The sequence below is a fragment of the Cajanus cajan genome, chromosome 11 (genome assembly GCF_000230855.2).
Source record: "Cajanus cajan strain Asha chromosome 11, NIPB_CcT2T_4, whole genome shotgun sequence".
Taxonomy (NCBI): Eukaryota; Viridiplantae; Streptophyta; class Magnoliopsida; order Fabales; family Fabaceae; genus Cajanus; species Cajanus cajan.
This window is the reverse complement of record NC_138527.1, coordinates 34,810,343-34,832,468: the sequence shown is the minus strand read 5'-3', so window position 1 is coordinate 34,832,468 and position 22,126 is coordinate 34,810,343. Positions and strand designations below refer to the sequence as shown.

The 22,126-nt window shown below is 34.1% G+C and overlaps 1 protein-coding gene across 1 annotated transcript; it reads left to right on the top strand.

Annotated features, from left to right (window-relative positions):
- Positions 1–4,310: 4,310 nt before the first annotated feature.
- CLPP4 (CLP protease P4) lies at positions 4,311–9,077 on the top strand. The gene is made up of 2 exons (XM_020362589.3): positions 4,311–4,850; positions 8,400–9,077. Exons 1-2 carry the CDS (start codon positions 4,411–4,413, stop codon positions 8,881–8,883), a joined length of 924 nt encoding a protein of 307 aa, XP_020218178.1. The 5' UTR covers positions 4,311–4,410; the 3' UTR covers positions 8,884–9,077.
- The last annotated feature ends 13,049 nt before the right edge of the window (positions 9,078–22,126 follow it).

Below are 22,126 nucleotides of genomic sequence, written 5' to 3'. Positions count from 1 at the left end.
TGTCATATTTTGATATAGTAAACTTTTTTTTTATGACAAACACATTTTAAAAAATACATTTATCAAATCTAGTCAATTTCAATTATTAAATGAATAATCGATTGTTCAAAATATTTCTTATTAGAGAACAAATGTTCATTTAAAGTAAGTGTTTATGACATATTTAAATAGTTTATTTAATATATCAATAGAATTATTAAAAACATACATACCCCACATATATATATATATATATATATATATATATATATATATGGCTAAAAACCTAATTTGGTCTCTTATAATAATTTTTTATTTCAATTTAGTTTCACTTTTATTTTTGGTTTCAATTTGGTCCCAAACTAATTAATTGGTTTCAATTTAGTTCCTAATAAATTAATTGGTTTCAATGTGGTCCTTCCGTCAAAATTTCTTTAACGTCGTTAAATATTGAGGACATGGATGCCAGTTGGTGCTGACGTGGATTGATAATAGGCAGGCGGATGCCAACGTGGATTGGGACGTGGATGCGTTTTTATTTTGCTTCTTGTTTATGTTTTTGTGGATGGGTAGTTGTTCATTATTCTCATTTAAGGTTTCTTTGTCCGCCCCTAGATCTTCTTCTTTTGTTATTTTTCTTCTTGTTGTTGTTCTTGTTCTTCTTCTTCTTGTTGATAAATTAGTTTTTGTTGTCCCCATGTTGTCATTTGTAGGATTTGAAGTTAGGGTTTATTGTTGTAGAATGCAAACGTCCCGGATGTCTGCGAATTCACGCCCAATGAACTCCACGAATTCAAGTGGGTTTGAAAGTCATGGTAGTAGGTATTTTGTTCCCTATTGCTATTGCGGAGAGGTTGCTGTGTTGCGAACAACAATGACATCTGCCAATGCTGGTAAAAGATTCTGGGGTTGTCCAAATTACAAGGTATGTAATGTAAATTAATTAAATTAATTTAGCCCTAATTGCTGATTTTGTGGTTTTGTTTATTTGGTTTTAAAAATTTGTAGTTTGGTGATGCTGAACAACAAGGATGCAACTTTTTCAAGTGGCCTTTAGAGGAATATGTGGATGAAAGGGATTTGTTGGTAGCTAGGCAGAGGAGAAAGATGAATAATCTCCAGAGTTCTTTGAAGTCAATAAGATGGTGGATGAAGTTGTTGTAATTTTTTGTTGTTGTTGAATTTGGTTTTAATGTATGTAATTTGTAACAACTTGGTTCAATTTGGAAGGGTGTTTTATTTGAAGTAGTGAAATATGGTGTTTTGTATTTAAAGACACCTTTTGGGATATTGTTGATGGTTATTTTTGTAATGTTGGTTTAATTGCAATGGAATTATCAAGAATTAGTAATGATAGTATTGTAGCATTGCCTGAAGTTTAAATTTAATGGTTTGTTTTTAAGATTAAAACCATCAGTGCAACAAGTATGAATGTCAAAGCATACCAAAATTCATAAACATACATATATTAAGGTTTAAGTTTTTAAAGACTTTAATACATATGGTATGAAATTTGAAGGAGTTAAATATATATGCTAAGAAAGTTCAAAGACTAAACAAGAGAAAATGATAACATAAATTGGATTTAGGATTTATAGGATTTAGGTCACTGATGCCGTGTCAATCACGGGTGTGATTGTAAATCACGGCCATGATTCTCACGGGTCTGGTGGGTTGAAGTTAACATGTTTATATTGTGACTTATAACAGAGGGAATCACGGGCGTGATTGTGAATCACGGCCGTGATTCTCACGGGTCTGGCGGGTTGAAGTTAACATGTTTTTATTGTGACTTATAACAGAGGGAATCACGGGCGTGATTATGAATCACGGCCGTGATTCTCACGGGTCTGGCGGGTTGAACTTATCATGTTTTTATTGTGACTTATAACAGAGGCAATCATGACCGTGATTGTAAATCACGGCCGTGATTCTCACTAGTAGGACTTAACGTAAATCTTATTCTGACGGGTTGGACTTAATATGTTTGTGATTATGATGGGTTGGACTTAAAATGTTTCTTTATTACGGCTTTGACTTAGTTAATATTGTCAATTACCATACTTAGTTAATAGTGTCATTTACCAGACTTAGTTAATAGTCTCATTTACCACACTTTGTCATATTGTTTGGCATTCTGATATTCTTGCATTTGAAAAAACTATATAAAAAAAAATGATCATAATAATAACATATTGCATTTGTTGAAATATAAGTAGCCAACTATTGTAAATCACAATAATAATAGTCTCCTACATTAAGTATTGTCATATGATGACCAATTAATATTGTGATGCAAAACATAATCTCAAAAGTCTGCTACATCATAAGTCACCAATACAGTTTAAAAACTAAAAATTTTAAACCCTAAACACTAAAACCAACAAGCAACAATCTTCAACTTTGTCATGGTTTTCAGTGTGGTCGTGCTTTCCTAGGCTTCAACTTCTCCCTTGGTTGGGCCGCCTCAGATGCTTGTGTGGGTTGAGATACCTGGGTGGGCTGAGATGGTTGTGTGGGTTGAGATACCTCGGTGGGTTGAGATACCTAGGTGGGCTCATTTGGATGGGTGGGCTGAGATACCTGGGTGGGTTCAGATACCTGGGTGGGCTCAGATGGTTGGGTGGGGTGATGTGTTTGAATTGGGTTTTCCTTACAGGTTGATTTGTTATGGCCAAAACTCTTGCACCTACTGCACTTTCTCCTACATCCCCTCCTTGTCAATTCAGTGTCATCCTTCTTCAGTTCCCATGGCTCCAAATTCCTTCTTTTCTTAGGGCGTCCTGGCATTTTCTTACATGGTGGTGGAAGAACATCAGGGCACCATGTCTTGTTCTAGAGTTGCTGACCATTTATTGGATATATCATTGATTGATATACAACTTCATATGTTGCCCTCTTGTAATATTCTGGCACAAAAACCTTTGGATCCAAATTCATATACCTCATACATGATATAGCATGGCAGCAGGGCAACCCAGTCAACATCCATTTTCTACAGCTGCATTCCTGCACTTGCAAGTTGATAGTATATTTATCTCCTATCAAGTTGACATTTTTGACCTCAAAAACTTGCTCTCCAGCCCAACTGAAAATAATATGTTAACTCATTATAAACCAATAATGGGTTAATATAAACAATTCAAACCATGTGAAATATACCTTGGTATCCACCATTTGCTGAAATTACTTTCCTTTTCAATCTTCTTTAATATTTTAGGAAGAATATCTCCTTGATGTAATGTGATGTTTTTCCTATTTTTAGCCCATCTGTTCATCAAGTACAATTGCATGTCTTCTAACATGGTAACAATAGGTTTTTCTCTAGCATCAACAATGACTGAGTTAAATGCCTCACTCATGTTGTTAACCAAAACATCACATTTAGGATTTGGCTTGAACCTTGACTTGCTCCAATACCTGAAACCAATAACATATAAACAATTATTTGAATAAAGGCATAAACTACAAGTTATGAAACAATGTACGGGTCAGTGGGGCCAATATATGCACAACACACAACAACATTTTTCGGGCCACACAACAACGTGAAACCACTCCACTCCAACAAGATTTATTCATACAGGAACCAAAATAAACCACAAATTGCCACCAACGCATTCTTTGGGACCACACCAAAACCAACGAACCTAGTGTTTGGGACCACACCAAAAGCAACGAACCCAGTGTTTGGGACCACACCAAAACCAAAATCTTTCCAATAAACATCAAAACGCAACTCATAACCCAGGCCCACTCTTACCCGTAGCCCTAAAGTGAACCCAACAAGACCCTTTAATCAAAAAAACCATAAACAAAGGACTTACCCGATTAGAACAACACACAAACGTCGCTTCTTCTTCTTCAATGCATGCGCCTTCTTCTTCTTCTTCAAAACCCTAAGAAAAACTTTATCTCCAAACCAATGAATCAGACTTCTCTCATCTCGGTTTTCTCTTCTCTCTCTCGCGGTTTTGGCACAAAAAATACTCTTTCCACGTTGAAAATCCACGTCAGCATTAATTACAATTATCACATTTTAATTTTTTTCCACGTGGAAAAAATTCAAACGCCGTTAAAGAAATTTTGACGGAGGGACCACATTGAAACCAATTAATTTATTAGAGACTAAATTGAAATAAATTAATTAGTTTGGGACCAAATTGAAACCAAAAATAAAAGTGGGACTAAATTAAAACAAAAAATTATTATAAGGGACCAAATTAGATTTTTAGCCTATATATATATATATATCGCAAATGTTGTTCCAAAATACCCTACTCCTAAAAAACAAAAACGAAATTAAATTTTTTTTTTTCATTTTAAAATCAGTGTTATCTAATCAACTCCAACAACAAACCAAGTGAAGTCGCAACCTCTGCGTGCAAGTTCCTTCTTCTGCACTTGTCCAACACTCTCACTCTCACAACCATGGATTTGCTCTCAATCTCCCCTTCCCACCCTTCACCTTCCCTTCGCACCCTTTCCCCAAACTCAAAGCCACCCATTTCCTCTTTCAACCCTAAACCCTCTGTCTCCCATTCACGTTTCTCCAAACCCATCACAACCCCACCAAGGTGCGTCTTCACGCCCTCTCCAATAATCCCCTCCAAAAACCCCGACTTTCCCTCCCAATCTCCAAAACCCACTATCACTTTTCAGTTCTCCGCCACCCAGACGCCGGCGACGGCGTCCAGAGCCGCCGAGGGCGACGCGATGGGGCTGTTGCTGAGGGAGAGAATCGTGTTCCTCGGCAGCCAAATCGACGACTTTGTGGCTGATGCTGTCATGAGCCAGTTGCTGCTGTTGGATGCCCAAGACCCCACTAAGGATATCAGGCTCTTCATTAATTCCCCTGGTGGCTCTCTCAGGTTAGATGAGGTTTTTGTTTTGTTTTGTTTTTTTCATTTTTTTAATGGTATTGTGTAGATGATAAAGTGGGTGGGTTATTTGGTAATAGAAGATTAAAGGGTGGGAGTAAAAATACCTTTTTTATTAATAGAAATTTTGAGAGAAATAAGGGTATAGGTGATTAGGGATAGATGGGAGTTATAGTAGAAGGGGCTAGTCCCCCATAATATGGCAAACAAAACCAAGGTTCGAATTTTCACTTAGAGAGGTGTTCACATTTAGTGTTTGATGTGACATAATAATATAATATGGCAACCCGAGGTTCGAGTTTTTACTTGGAGAGGTGTTCACATTTAGTGTGTATGACTGTGTGTAGAATAGGTTTGTGATTGTCTGAAGGATGATATATATGGGGAACCAATGAAAGAAAAATGTTTAATTACTGCTTGTTTCTAGTGGTTACATGGTGGTTATTGGTAACCAAATGCTTAATTGGTGATACTGCTACTAGTACTACTTGAAGCTTGCTCTGAATGAAGTGACATAAACACCGTTCTATGTTTAATTTGGGATGGTCCATTTGTGTGTTTCTTGTGGATTTCTGATAGTATTATGGTATATGTCAATGCTTCACTGGGTTGTTAGCGGTGAAAGTCCTTTTGTTTTCCTGCCAGTTGTTTATAGTATTCAATATTTATACTGTTCGATGGTTTTGAAATGTTGATGATATTATTTCTCTAGTTTAGTTGGGGCATTGCAAAGATTTTTGCTGTAGTGTTTTGCTTGTAACTTTTTCCTTGAGTTTGCTGTTTTAGAAGGACTTATTGTCCCTTGACTGAGAAATTTTAGGGTTCCTGTGGCTTATGTTTTTGTTTTCTATTGATATGTTTTTACTAATAATTGCAAACATGTCACCTTGTCTCATGAAAGCAGAAAACAAAGTAGCATTTAGTAATTATTAGTGAAAACATACAAACTAATTTGAAACCGAAAACAAACTGAATACACTATTATCTGTTATCTAAGATCCTGTTTATTTGAATACACACATGAACCAAACTGGGAAGCACCGAGGACTTGTTAGCTGAAATCTTGAATGGGAGGTCCATTGACTCAAGGTGTAGAAGAGTCAATCTATTTGGCATTTGACCTTGATTTTTTGTTTAGTTCTTTTCTGCCACGGGCTACTGATGATTTATGTTATGTACTTGAAGAAACTGAATACAATCAATACATCAATATTTGTGTTCCTGGTAGGAAAGTGTCTAAACTATGTTTGCTAAAGTGAAGTAGAAAAATATATACAGAATATGCCTTCAGTTTTCTCATTTTGTCATTTCTCCACCTTTTTTTGCCTTTTTTTTCCTTATTAATTTTTCCACTGAAATCCAAACCTACTCAAGTATAACTCATATGCATTTGCTATACAGAAATACCAAACCTTGAGCAGTCATGCATTTGCAACTTTGAAGCATGTATGCCAAAAGAAAGAGCCATGCTCGTATGGTCATATTTAACTTTTATTAGGCAACATACTCCTATACAATACTTGTAGGACCAAAAAATGATGTATTTCAATATTTGACAATTGTTACATGCAATTAAAACATGGTTTAGGCCTTTAAGGTTTACTAGGCACTAGTCTTATTAAATTATATTTTTATATGCTCCTTTGTTTTTTTTACACCCACAGATATAATCTTATGTGAGAAATGAGAGGAGTGAATCTTGATTGTTAGATTTGTACAAATGATTGAGTTCCAGATTAAAACATACGGTTGTCACATACAGTCATTTTAAAATGGTTCATGACTTGATGTTTTAGCCTTGTGATCTTGTCTATTCAGACATATCTAATAATCTAGATTCTTTTCATTTTTCACATAAGATTGATCTTCACGCACACACATATGTATCTCCATTTGTCTATGATATGTTGTATCCTCAATTCCTTGGTGGCTAGTATTTTTTATTTTGCCATGCTACTGCCTGCCTCTATTGTGTTCATGTGGATACTACTTCTATGCTTCTTAAATTAAATTTAAACTATTGAAAACTGGTCAAAGGAGTAAAAACACTTAAATTTCACAGAAACCTGACATTGTCTGATTTGAGGTACACTTCAAATAATTCTATTCCATATGGAGAATGACTGAATGAGACAAAGTTTGGGTTTTGTCGACAATTTATAAGTTTTCAAGTTTCAACTATAAGTTATAAGTTTGGTCATCAATTGACAAATTAATTTTCAACTATGCTGAAGGGTGTATTTGTATAAAAGAGGACTGTTAAAAACACACTCTGTTGGTTGAAATTTGTTAGAAATCACAAATTTTGGTGGATCTCATTTATAAATTAGGAGAGAGACTTATTAATTAAGAAGTAAGACCCATCCTCTAAAATTTGTGATTTCCAATAAATTTTAATCAATAATAGAGAAAGGAATTGATGCCTTTTGTAGACAATCCTAGCACCAAAATGGTTGTATGATGCCTTTTATCCTTTCATTTTCGTAGTGTTTATTTCATTTACATTATATTCATCGATCCAACTTTTCTACTTTTACAAGTTATGTGCTTTAGGGGCTTCAAATTGGTAATTGGTCATCTTTATTTTCCAGGAAAAAAACAGATATCCCCTTCCATTATGTCCCATTTTCACATTACTTGTGGTTTGATCATTGGTGAAAGGTCGACTTTTCCCTCAAGTGATGGTATTTTAACTGCAGCATGCCACCATGTTTTATCTTGTATGTTGCAATGGAATTATTCTGTGATTAAACCCCAGCTGCATGCCCCTTGAAATCTCCAAATTATTTGTAAAAGATTTAAGTCCTTTTATCCCATGTCTTCTGAAATCATGTCCCCTTCAAGAAAAAAAATGTCTGATCTCTAAAAAAACCTCAGTTTTTGGAGATTTTAGGATGTAGGGACTTGGATCTTCTGCTACAAATGATTTGGGCAATTCACTTTAACTGTGTGTTATGTTCGCTATTATTTATTATTTGGTGCCTATTTTTGGAGACAAATGCTAAGTTTTTCAAGGTTAGCTAATTGTATTGGCATCTGTAATCTAATAAAGTGGTTTCTTAGTCTCTTCATGGTTTCCCGTATAATGATTACTTCAAAAGAGTGACTTTGGTGTATGTGCAAAGAGAATGGAGACCTCCACTTTGGTGTAGAGTTTTCTCTTCAGCTATTATTTATATTTTTGGTTACTTTTGCTTTTATACTCTTCTCTTTTTCCTTCTAGTAACTATGGCCGTATCAGAAACAAAAGCTTGTTGCTCTTATGGTTTTCCTACTCTTTTGGGCTGGATTAGTAGTGCTGATTAAACTGAAATGTTCTCTTTGGTGTTGGGTTCACAAATTGGTCCCTTATTGACAAATTGGAAGTTTGTATAGAATATAGGTTTGCTTGGAGTTATGTTGTGTCTTATGGCTTTCTTTTGTCAAGTTGTCAAATAGCAATTTTTTCTGCATGGTGTGCATTTCATTGCAAGTCTTTGTTCTGTTTGATACCGTACATTCTTTTTCGTTGTTTATTTACTTCATTTGTTTATAATTTAGTGCTACGATGGCTATCTTCGACGCTGTCCAGCTAGTGAGGGCCGATGTTTCCACCGTTGCACTTGGCATTTCAGCGTCAACAGCATCTGTTATCCTTGGTGGTGGCACCAAGGGCAAGCGCTTTGCCATGCCAAATACACGAATTATGATTCACCAACCTCTTGGAGGTGCTAGTGGACAAGCTATAGATGTAGAAATTCAGGCTAAAGAAGTTATGCACAACAAGAACAATATCACAAGAATTATATCAAGTTTCACTGGACGCTCATTTGAGCAAGTGCAGAAAGATATTGACAGAGATAAATACATGTCTCCAATTGAAGCAGTTGAATATGGAATTATTGATGGTGTAATCGATAGAGATAGCATTATTCCTCTCATGCCAGTGCCAGAAAGGGTGAAATCAACACTAAACTATGAAGAAATAAGTAAAGATCCCAGGAAATTCCTTACTCCAGATATCCCAGATGATGAGATATACTAGCTTTAAATGATTGAAATTGGTATATCCTTGAATTCTAAGATGTTACGGTGATAGCAATATACAACATTTTGGGTAAAGCTTGAGGATGTTGTAACAAACCCTGAAAGATGTAGGATTGTCTTGCATTTTTAACATTGTTTCGTGTGGGTGAGTGAAAATTATGGTTCGGTTATGGAGAAAATTGTTGGTTATCATTGTCTTGATTGTTTCTTCATTAAAGCACGTAACTAGCATTTTTCTTATTAATAAAAAAATAACTTGTTGCCAAGGTTCCCCATTTTTCTTATTAATTAACAAATAATTTGTTTCAAAGGGTCAACGGTGAGTTCCGTACCTCCAAAAACTAATTCAGGGAGGGTAAGGGGAGGTACTTTTATTATACATTTTGACGTTTGGTTCAAAGTTTTGGAGAAGTGAAAGAATATTTTCACACTATTTTGGTTTCCTTAGAACATTGGGTGGGAATTTGGAAGGAAATTTTTTCACTAAATTATTAACTTCAAAAGTAAATTTGTTTTTCTTTCTTTCTCATTTCTTCCTCTTGTAATTCAAATAAGGCGTTTATGTAACAAAAATAAAAGGCATTCTTACTAATCCTCACAATTGAAATAAAAGTAATTAAAGTTAAATATAAGCTATTAACACCAATAAGCTATGGATAATTTTGGGTAGTTGTAGAATTGTAGAAGTCGAAAAAAATTACAAAATATAATTAGGGAATGAATATGTTCATATAAAAGTGGATACAAAAGGTAATTATAAAAAGTGATATCATTTTTATTAACAATATAAATAAGATTATACATAAAACATGTTTTATTAATGTTACAAATTTCTTGTTACTAAATTCGATTTTAACAGATAAAAAATGTTTACTAACTCCATCAGACGATTTTACAATACTATTAACAGATGAAAAGGCTAGGACTAAATTGAAAGTATTATACTCGAAAATAATTATAGTATAAAGATTAAAATAAATATTGTATTTTATTATGGGGGGAAGGGGGAATGTCAATAATGATGGATACTGTAGTGTATGTCAACCTTTGTCAGCAATGAAACAAAATGGTGCCGACTCATCAAGAGTGGAGCCTTTAGTTTGCAAATGGTGATTAATTTACTTGAATAATTAATGATAAGCCATAACTTTCAGTGGCTGTCACACCTTCAAAAAGAGTAGCCTTGTCTTCTTTTGCTCAAAAATTAGGTAAACATTGCCGGATGAATCAAATATTCCCATCTATTATGCCATTTCATAGTTTGACTCTCATATTCAAACTTCAAACTAAAATATATATTGACAATCAAACTCTGTCCATTTCTTTGCACTAATTATGCCTGCACGATAGATAATATATTCCATTTTTTATGTTCTCACATTGCTTCAACGAGCAGCAGTTGAAACAAGCAAACTACCACAACGGTTATGACATACAATGAGGTTCATGTTAGCTATAATTAAGTTCCACAATAATCCATAATTAGCTTATATATAATTCAAATTAACTGGAAAAGACAAGTTATATATATTTTCTTGTAGTCATAGACATCTTCAAGGACACTGTTTATTTGAAGACTCTCAGTCAATTGGCTATCTACTATGAAGCATGGATATATACTTTTGTTTTTTCTCTTACATGTATTGATCTAGATATAATATCAATATTTGATACTCTTACATATTTTATTGAGCAAGTTTTGGGAGAAGGTAGTGTATATTTGGATTGACATTGGAAAGTCATAGATCATATGTTCACACATTCTAATACTTCAACCGGTAAAGTAATTATACCTATGGATGAAAAAAAGTGAGTTACATTTAATTCAACATTGTTTTTCTTCTAAGCAAACACTTATTCAATGCTACTAAAGTTATATAAGAGACATAAAAACATATATAATGTCTTCTTTTTTTCTCTAGTGCAAAAATGTCTTTTTACATCATAGTGATATTTTTGCAATTTAAAATAATTTTTTAAACTTTATTCTCAAATAACCGATGTAAAGAACTCTTTTTAAACCAATTCAAATTAAAATCGATGAAAAAAAAGAGGTTTTTACATCGAATTGAACTGATATAATATGTCTCTTCAACTTAATTTATGAGTTTAGAATTTTGTATATATTGCTAAACTCTAATAGCTAGGTTAAACATATGTTATATATAAACATAAAAGTATTTTTTAAGGATAAAATGAAAATCCCTTAAAAAAAATGGATAAAAAAAAAAATTATTCTTTTTATATAGATGGTCAAGAAAGAAATAATGAGATTTATACTATTCTTATTTGTAAATAATGAGATTTATACTATTCTTATTTGTAAATAATGTGATGGATTTATGATATGACAAGTGATTTATTATGATAATGTCTAAAAAGTATGTTCTTAGTATAGATTCGCAGAGTTACAATTATGTATTATTATTTTTATAAATTTGCATAGAATAAATATATCATTGTATTCTATATATATATTTTTTAAAAATGTATTACTGTATAGATATCGTATCAAATACATTGCATCATATGCTATGAAGGATATATGCAAGTAGCATATTGATTAATTTGCCTGCAAGAGAGTTGCATGATTAGGATTTAGGAGATGCGCTTAATCATGTTCTCTTATTTAATTTTTGTTCCACAATTAAGTAATTAACCAAAATTGATGTTGCAAGCAGCCAGGCTGCGGGTGATATAATTGCTTGTTTTAATACGTATTTTTCCACAATGATGCATCACTCAATTATATATAATAATCTTTCATCTGTATGTACGTGTATGTTTGTAACTATGCATTCAATATATTTTATTCTGTCGAAATTTGGGTAGGAATAGGAAGTATTAATAATCATAACCACAATTTTGATGAGGGTTTTATTTTATCATTATATTGTTCAATTTTTTTATAAGATATTAATTATGGTCTTATCATATGTGATTATTCATTTCATTGTCTTGATAAAAAGAAAAGAAAGGTATGGCTTACCCCCAAACATAAAATGGCTAAATTGACTATGAATGTGAAAAATAAAGTTAATGTAACTTTTTTTTAGTATTTTTTTATCAGTAAAATAGTAACTAAGCAGACGAGAGTCATTTCACCTATAACCTATAAAACTACTTTTAATATAAATTTTAAAGTATTTAACTATACTAATTAAAAAAATAAGAAAATTAAAGAGATTGCCGCTCACACTAATTATTTTATCAATCAACAAAGTGACAACACTACAAGTTATTAATTGAAAAGGATAATTCTACTTCTACATAAATCTTATAGTAAAGTTTACAATTTTGAAAAAAGATAAAAATGAACAATAGATAAATATAAAATAAGATAAGTGATGTAATAAAAAGAGATTGAGATAAAAATAATTGTAAAAAAAATGTTGTCAACAAAGCATTACTCATTTAAAAAAGAATCAAAGTCATGCAATTACAAATTTAATAAGATTACAAAATAATTAAGCCAAAACGTATTGATAAAAAAGTACCCCTAAATGACATTATTTTGTTGACTTTCTTGTCATACAGATTACATGCAAACTATGTCAACTGTTCCCCCGGATTCACGTATACACATAGATCTAGAATGATATTGTTTTTAAAATCAAAGGTGCATTTATCCTTAAATATTAGGGTTTAATATACACAAAGATCTAAATAATACTGTTTTTAAAATCAAAGCTGCATTTATCCTTAAATATTAGGGCTTAATGTGCATTGTTAGTGTAAAAATTTAAACAATCAATAAAAAATTACAGTTTATATATTTTTAAGATAATTATTATAAAAATTAATAAATTTATCATGTACATAAATTATGATCAAATGATTATGTAAAATTATTTAACTGTTAATGCATTACATTAAACTCTAAATATTAAATGGATAAAATTACAATACACTAAAAGTTAAATAAAAAATATTACATCTTTATTTTTATGCTTTAAAATACAAAAACAATATTATTTACTAACTGTTTAGTATAGGAGTAATCTCTTTATAAGCTTAGTTTTTATTTAACAAAAATTAAACCATTGAGATTTATAATGTGAGTTTATATTAGTAATATAAACTATTATGTTCAGTTTAGTGGTGAGGTTGAAATAATAATATGCACAAAATTTTATATTCAAATATTTTTCTCATCATTATAATTTCTATTCATAAAAATTACTAATAGTATGATATATTATGCCAATAAATAATTCAGTTTATATCATTGTATGTAATATTAATATTAAAAACAACTACATTAACATAGTAATGGAGAAGCGTTGATAGTATTTCTTGTGATCTCTATTATAAGTAAAATAAGACACATTTTTTTTCTTAAATATAAGTAAATTTAATTATTTTTATCTCATGATACCCTCTCTAAAATATCTCTTCTTTAATGTATAATTTTTTTTTCAGTTATACTATTTTTTTTAACATTTATAATAAAATAATTTAGAAAAAATATTATAAAAATAATAAAATTTAATGCAAATAACTAACTTTCTTAATATACATATAATCATATTTGTTTACTTATAATAGAGAATAGAATAAAGACAAGAATGTTGTAATTGAGAATAAAAATGTTATAAGTACATGAACTATTAAGTTAGTGTGCGATAAATATATGAAAATTTATGTTTAATTTTTATTGCTGTCATTATTTTATTGATATAAAAAATATTATGATTACATGACACTTTACTAGACTTAATATGAATTTCTTTCATATTCTTCCCTTTTTACTTTTACATCGCTACACACAATACATTGGATTGAATTGATCATACAAAAAAGATGTTGTAAATGTTAAAAATCAAGGATAACATAAAATCTTAAAAATACTCTCAAATATCAATATTTTTTATATCCGTAAAAATTATAATAAAAACAACATAATTTAAATTTAAGATTCGAGACGTACTATTCTAACTCTTCACTACTCTTCTCAATTTAAATTACTCAAATGTTATATATATATATATATATATATATATATATATATATATAAATACAAGTTTGAACTCATGTGAGTAATAATCTTTTTTTTTTCCCGTACTTGTGTGAGCTAAGTTACACCAACCTCTTCATTTTTTAACTTCTCCCCTGTGCTCTCACAAAATGATGGAATTGCAAATTTGCAAGGCACACATACAAAGAACTTGAAATGTAAAGCATTTTTGTGCAACTAATCATAAGACACGACTATAATTTAAAGTTGTATATATTGTTAGGATAAATTTCTTAAGCCAAATGGAAATTATCCATTAATTTATATTAAGAACCGTTGTCTCAGATTACAGAGTTAATGTTAATAATACATACCTGTATCCATTGACGTTGATCAAAAAAGGGTTGCAGCGGAATAGTCTTTTGGTGCAATGATCTTCCTCAGCCAAATCACTGGATTCCTTGATGGGACTTGATGTTTCTCTTCTGATGGGGAGACAGATAGACGTGTGTTTCTGATTTGGCATATTGGGGACCATGACCATCTTTATGATTTTAAACCTATTAGGGTTCCCATTAACCCCTAACGGGCCAAATCTGGTTTCCACTTATATGGACCCATATCAGTTTTTCCTGTTGGCAGTCTAAAGACTCACTAAAATTAGATTACTTATATTGAGCCTAACTAAATGTAAATAACTAATATAAATACTACAAATAATATATGTAGCCCACAATATTTATTAGAAATAAAATTTCTAACAATCTCCCACTTGGACTTCATATTCATTTAAGTATTTATATCACAAAATTCTTTAGGCGCGCAACCGTATGCTATTTACTTTTAGACTCCCCTTAAACAATCTGGTCCATCTCATACAACAACAGGGAACCACTGCAACTTTCATCATTATCTAATGTGACTAAACCACAATGATCACCACAATTGTATGCACTCAATGACATAGATCAAATATGGATAAGTGGCATGGAAATTACATGCAACGTGATCTTAATCATGTCTATTTCCAACTGGTCCAAACTTTATTCTTTATAGAGATCCATTCAAAATGCAACATATATATATTGCACAAAATAAGCTCAGAATAGAATTATGAACAACTTTATTTATGTAGAAAATCCAAATAATACAAACATTTGGAAAAATTAAAAATAAAGAAGACACAAAACATAAATGAGACTCCCACTAAACTAAGGTCCTATAAGTAATTACACCCATATGAGCAGTGTGCTCATGAAAGACTTTAGGCACCAAACCCTTAGTAAGTGGATCAGCTAGCATAAAATTAGTCCCTATATGTTCTATAGAAATTTGCTTATTCTGAACTCTTTCCTTAACAACCAGAAACTTTATATCAATGAATTTTGACTTGGTTGTACTCCTATTGTTATTGGAATAAAGAACTGCAGAGTTATTATCACAATAATTTTTCAATGGCCTTTCAATGCCATTAACCACACGTAAATTAGTGATAAAATTTCGCAGCCATATCCCATGGTTGAATGCCTCAAAACAAGCAATAAACTCCGCAGCCATGGTTGATGAAGCTATAATAGTCTGTTTAACAGACTTCCAAGAGATAGCTCCTCCAGCCAACATAAAGATGTATCCAGAGTCTGAGTATCCAATGATCTCTAAACTGTCAGACTTCTGATAAGTGAGCATATATCCTTTTGTTCTCTTCAAATAGCGCATTACACGCTTTACTGCTTTCCAATGCTGCATCCTAGGATTACTTAAGTATCTGCCCAAAACTTCCACTATAAATGCAATATCGGGACGAGTACAAACTTGAGCATACATTAGATTTCCCACAGCTGAAGCATAGGGAATCTTTTGCATCTCATTTCTTTCAAGGTCATTATTAGGGCATTGTTTGAGGCTAAATTTGTCTCCCTTGGCTATAGGGGTATCTCCTGGTTTACTATCTTTCATGCCGAATCTATCTAAAACTTTATCGATATAGTTCTCTTGTGATAACCTTATGATACCATGAGAACGATCTCTTAGTATCTTAATACCTAATACAAAAGAGGCTTCACCAAGATCTTTCATTTCAAAATTCTTTGTTAAAAATCTCTTGGTTTCGTGCAATAAGCCTATATCGCTGCTGGCAAGCAATATATCATCGACATATAACACCAAGAATATATATTTACTCCCACTAAACTTATGATAAACACAATCATCAACTATATTTGCCTCAAAACCATATGAGGTAATAACTTGATGAAACTTGTGATACCATTGACGGGAAGCTTGTTTGAGACCATAGATGGATTTCTTTAGTTTGCATACCATGGACTTTGAGTCACCAGACACAAAATTTTCTAGTTGCATCATTGTTGAGATTTCCGTTGAAGTGCTTTTGTTAATATTTGTAAATTCGTTTAATTCTATCAACGGTCTCAAACACGGCAAGTATACCGGCCGTTCAAGTAGTAAAAATATCGTATCCACAGGGATTAGAAGGTAATATAAGCATTTATTGACTATTCGTGACTAAAGAATAATTCCAATTTCATAGTTTGTGCAGTGAATTCAAAGTTGTGACTATTGGAATGAAAGCTGTAAATAAATATTGTTTTGTGAGTGGAAAAGGTAAGGAATGGTATTGTGGTATTGTGAGGTTGTGGGGGTCAGATTTCACCAAACGTAACACTAATGTATCCTTAATCTCTTGTTGAATTCATTGCTTAGTCAACCCAAGAGTTTACTCAAACCTAATCCCTTAGAGAAAGAGCCTAGGTGCGGATATTGAATATCAATCCCTTGAGTACCCAATATCTACACCCGCATTACGGGCTAGGGTTTAAGACTACTAATGGGTCAAGCTCTATCCCTAGATACAATCACCACTAGGCATATGTTTCAGAACTAGTTTCAAAGGTTATTTTCCAATACCCATGGAACCTTAAATCATGCAAAGGGTGATCAATCCAAAGCAAGCATTAAGAATAGAAACATAAACAACAATGAATGAAACAACATGTATATATATCATAAAAACCGTAAGGATTACAATAGAATTCGTTGGTTACATCTAACCCCACAAAAATGGGTGAAACCACTCAACAAAGAGGGTAAATACAAAATAGAGATGAAAGAGGAAGTGAAGAACCGAAGGAAAGATCCGCACACGGACGATCCCAAGCCCTGGGAATCCCTTCCGCAGCTCCTGGAGGCGCCCAATGTGAGAATGGGGGTTTCTCCCCCGAAAATGGCTTCAAATACGAGCTTGGGGAGTCAGATTAGGGTTTCGCGCCCGGCGCATAAGTCTTCGCGCCCGGCGCGGGGCCTTCCAGATACTCTCTGCCTTAGGACAAGCCCGGCGCAATTCACATTACGCCCGGCGCAATGGCTCCCAGAGGTGAGATACTCTGTTTTGCTCGCCTGGCGCGGATCACCTTGCGCCCGGCGCAGAACCTCTTCTCTGCTCCTTAGCTTCTTAGATTTCCAATCCTAAGAGTCTTCAACTTTCCACTCTTCCTCAATACCTGCACAAAAAATGAGGTGGATTAAGGTATTGTTAGATGAATTTGGGTTAGTTATATCTGCACACAAAATGAACCAAAAAGAGAACAATTATATTGCAATGGTTCAAAGGATGAGTGGAATTTGTTCAATAAGTCTCATCCAAAAAGAGGTAAAATTGAGACTTAACAACTCCCCCAAACTTAGAACCTTGCTTGTCCTCAAGCAAAAGGTAATTAATCTAGCAGATAACAAGTAATGCAAGTGAGTCAATTTCTACATCCTAGTTCACTTGTATATTCTTTTCGCAAGCATGAACCTCAGATGAATTTCCAATCACAATTATTGCAATAGAACATGACAAGGTGCAAACAAAGGTTTCAAAAGAGATCAAAGAGCTGAGAAGAGTAATGACTATCTGTGTATGCATCCTCACTAGGAAAATGTTTCTCTCTATGCACACTAGTGTATCAGGGTGAGTGTTTCTCTCTAGTCTACTACTCACGCCACATAATTCAACTTTGCTCTTCGTTTCCAAATGAAACCAGTGGTAAAACAAATGCAGACACTTATCACAAGGTCTTTATTAGGGCAATCTGGGTCAAGCAGGGTCAAGCGGTAGCAGTTTTATGGTTTTTCAAGGATTGAAGGTGCTATAGCTTAAGAGAGCAAATAAGATTTTACAATGATGTCCCTCTCCATACCCCATTACAACAATTTGGCACATGCCCTTTACCTGATCCAAGCCATTAGCCTTTATGAGATGCATATTTATATTTTTGCATCTTAATATTTTTTTTTTTGTTTTGCTTTGTTTTTTTTTTTTTTTTTTTTTTTTTTTTTTTTGAATGGCTGACCACATACTTTCTTCTTCCCAAAATTTCCCATTCTTCAACTCCCCCAAACTTATTTGATGTCTTCAGTTTGCTCTCTTAACCAAAGCAAGGGTTATGGTTAATTTTTCATGGTTTGGGACAAGTGGAAGGTATGGTGTTTAGGCTTAGGAAGGTATGGGTCAAGTGGAAAATGGATATGGCTTTTTGGCTTAGATGGTTAACAAAATATGGAAGTGTGAATGCCTTGATCATATAAGTGCATAACATAAGCAAACCACCAGGGAAACTCAAGCAAAGTCTATCATGCAACCTAAGCGTAGTTCACTCATCAGTGTTTAGGCTCAAACCTCACCCGGCTATGCATCCACAAACTATCAAGCTCAGCTCAGTTCTATGATCAACATTGAAACCCGTATGCAACTAGTCATGAACTAAAGATCTAATGTGACTTGAAAATGTCTAGGGTACAAGCACTATAAACATCAAGCAAACTATAATCCAGAATCGACCACAAGCAAAACAAGTATCAACAAGATTAAAAATCATGCTAAGGCAGACTATTCACAAAAAGAACCAACAGAGTAATCACCAAAAGAGATAGATATAAAAATAGTTAAAATACTGAAAATAAAAGACAGAAAAATAAATTGCAAGAAACAAAGGCAAACTAAGGTGAACTCCATCTGCTTCCATCTATGGGGTCTGGTCATCATCATCTTTAGGGGCTGCTCCACCATCAACGGCTCCGTCTGCATCAGCAGCTCCACTCCCCCAAACTTAGGAGCCTGGTCCCCAGGCCATCCAATATATGCCTGAAAGTCCTAGTAACCAGAAGTGGTGAAAGAGTATAATCATGAAAGAACATGGTGAGCATAAAAATTAAACACAATGATGACCATGCAGTTATAACCAAGATGAAGAACATCCTTAGACCAAAATTAAGTACAACAAACAAACACAAAGAAGCATGATTGAAAATAGATAAACATGGGGTATCAGGAGAGTGCGCGCCGGGCGCGACACAGGCGCGCCGGACTTGTTATCAGTAAAAAAATAATAGAGGTTTCAACTCTGATATCGCGCCGGGCGTGACTGATGTCGCGCTGAGCGCAATTCCAATTGTGCCCGGCGTGGTGGTTCCAGAGACCATAATTCGAGTCTTGCGCTGAGCGCGAGGTGAAGCGCGCCGGGCGCATAACCCTGATATGGTCAGTTTTGCCTAAATTTACTTTGAGATAAGGCCTGATTTCCACCTAGATACAGAGTTACCTCTTCCTCACACTCCCAACAAGATGTACCCTATATTTACCCACTCAAGCATGATTCTAACAATCAACATCTAACACAAAACAATACATACCACAAACCAACATATAACACAAACAACGTGTACACAAAACAATCATGCATAACAAACATTAACACTAAAATCTACAACAGAATGAAAGGACAAACACATAAACAAAGTCAGATCTCTGGGTTGCCTCCCAGGAAGCGCTTGTTTACTGTCCCGAGCCTGACGGTGACCAACTTGAAGTGCTCTACTCTCCTTCTCCTCCTATTGCTCTTGTTCCCCTTTGCCCTGTGTTCAACCTCATGATTGCTCAACAACGGCTCAGAAGGATTGGTCATTCTAATTTGAACAGTACCTTGCATACAAGAGAAAGCTGAAGACTAGAGTACACAAGTTAGCTTCATCAATTCATTGCTAACAAAAAAATAACAAAAACAATAAAGGATTAAATCACAAATAGCTATAAATACTAAATCGCCATTCTAATCCCCGGCAACGGCGCCAAAAACTTGTTGAGATTTCCGTTGAAGTGCTTTTGTTAATATTTGTAAATTCGTTTAATTCTATCAACGGTCTCAAACACGGCAAGTATACCGGCCGTTCAAGTAGTAAAAATATCGTATCCACAGGGATTAGAAGGTAATATAAGCATTTATTGACTATTCGTGACTAAAGAATAATTCCAATTTCATAGTTTGTGCAGTGAATTCAAAGTTGTGACTATTGGAATGAAAGCTGTAAATAAATATTGTTTTGTGAGTGGAAAAGGTAAGGAATGGTATTGTGGTATTGTGAGGTTGTGGGGGTCAGATTTCACCAAACGTAACACTAATGTATCCTTAATCTCTTGTTGAATTCATTGCTTAGTCAACCCAAGAGTTTACTCAAACCTAATCCCTTAGAGAAAGAGCCTAGGTGCGGATATTGAATATCAATCCCTTGAGTACCCAATATCTACACCCGCATTACGGGCTAGGGTTTAAGACTACTAATGGGTCAAGCTCTATCCCTAGATACAATCACCACTAGGCATATGTTTCAGAACTAGTTTCAAAGGTTATTTTCCAATACCCATGGAACCTTAAATCATGCAAAGGGTGATCAATCCAAAGCAAGCATTAAGAATAGAAACATAAACAACAATGAATGAAACAACATGTATATATATCATAAAAACCGTAAGGATTACAATAGAATTCGTTGGTTACATCTAACCCCACAAAAATGGGTGAAACCACTCAACAAAGAGGGTAAATACAAAATAGAGATGAAAGAGGAAGTGAAGAACCGAAGGAAAGATCCGCACACGGACGATCCCAAGCCCTGGGAATCCCTTCCGCAGCTCCTGGAGGCGCCCAATGTGAGAATGGGGGTTTCTCCCCCGAAAATGGCTTCAAATACGAGCTTGGGGAGTCAGATTAGGGTTTCGCGCCCGGCGCATAAGTCTTCGCGCCCGGCGCGGGGCCTTCCAGATACTCTCTGCCTTAGGACAAGCCCGGCGCAATTCACATTACGCCCGGCGCAATGGCTCCCAGAGGTGAGATACTCTGTTTTGCTCGCCTGGCGCGGATCACCTTGCGCCCGACGCAGAACCTCTTCTCTGCTCCTTAGCTTCTTAGATTTCCAATCCTAAGAGTCTTCAACTTTCCACTCTTCCTCAATACCTGCACAAAAAATGAGGTGGATTAAGGTATTGTTAGATGAATTTGGGTTAGTTATATCTGCACACAAAATGAACCAAAAAGAGAACAATTATATTGCAATGGTTCAAAGGATGAGTGGAATTTGTTCAATAAGTCTCATCCAAAAAGAGGTAAAATTGAGACTTAACAACTCCCCCAAACTTAGAACCTTGCTTGTCCTCAAGCAAAAGGTAATTAATCTAGCAGATAACAAGTAATGCAAGTGAGTCAATTTCTACATCCTAGTTCACTTGTATATTCTTTTCGCAAGCATGAACCTCAGATGAATTTCCAATCACAATTATTGCAATAGAACATGACAAGGTGCAAACAAAGGTTTCAAAAGAGATCAAAGAGCTGAGAAGAGTAATGACTATCTGTGTATGCATCCTCACTAGGAAAATGTTTCTCTCTATGCACACTAGTGTATCAGGGTGAGTGTTTCTCTCTAGTCTACTACTCACGCCACATAATTCAACTTTGCTCTTCGTTTCCAAATGAAACCAGTGGTAAAACAAATGCAGACACTTATCACAAGGTCTTTATTAGGGCAATCTGGGTCAAGCAGGGTCAAGCGGTAGCAGTTTTATGGTTTTTCAAGGATTGAAGGTGCTATAGCTTAAGAGAGCAAATAAGATTTTACAATGATGTCCCTCTCCATACCCCATTACAACAATTTGGCACATGCCCTTTACCTGATCCAAGCCATTAGCCTTTATGAGATGCATATTTATATTTTTGCATCTTAATATTTTTGTTTTTGTTTTGCTTTGTTTTTTTTTTTTTTTTTTTTTTTTTTTTTTTTTTTTGAATGGCTGACCACATACTTTCTTCTTCCCAAAATTTCCCATTCTTCAACTCCCCCAAACTTATTTGATGTCTTCAGTTTGCTCTCTTAACCAAAGCAAGGGTTATGGTTAATTTTTCATGGTTTGGGACAAGTGGAAGGTATGGTGTTTAGGCTTAGGAAGGTATGG

What these genes read in the sequence shown, in the direction of transcription:
- CLPP4 (XM_020362589.3), top strand. Translation starts at nt 4,411, where the DNA reads ATGGATTTGCTCTCAATCTCCCCTTCCCACCCTTCACCTTCCCTTCGC. An exon ending in TCCCCTGGTGGCTCTCTCAG is followed by an intron (nt 4,851 to 8,399) that starts GTTAGATGAGGT and finishes TTTATAATTTAG; the next exon opens with TGCTACGATGGCTATCTTCG.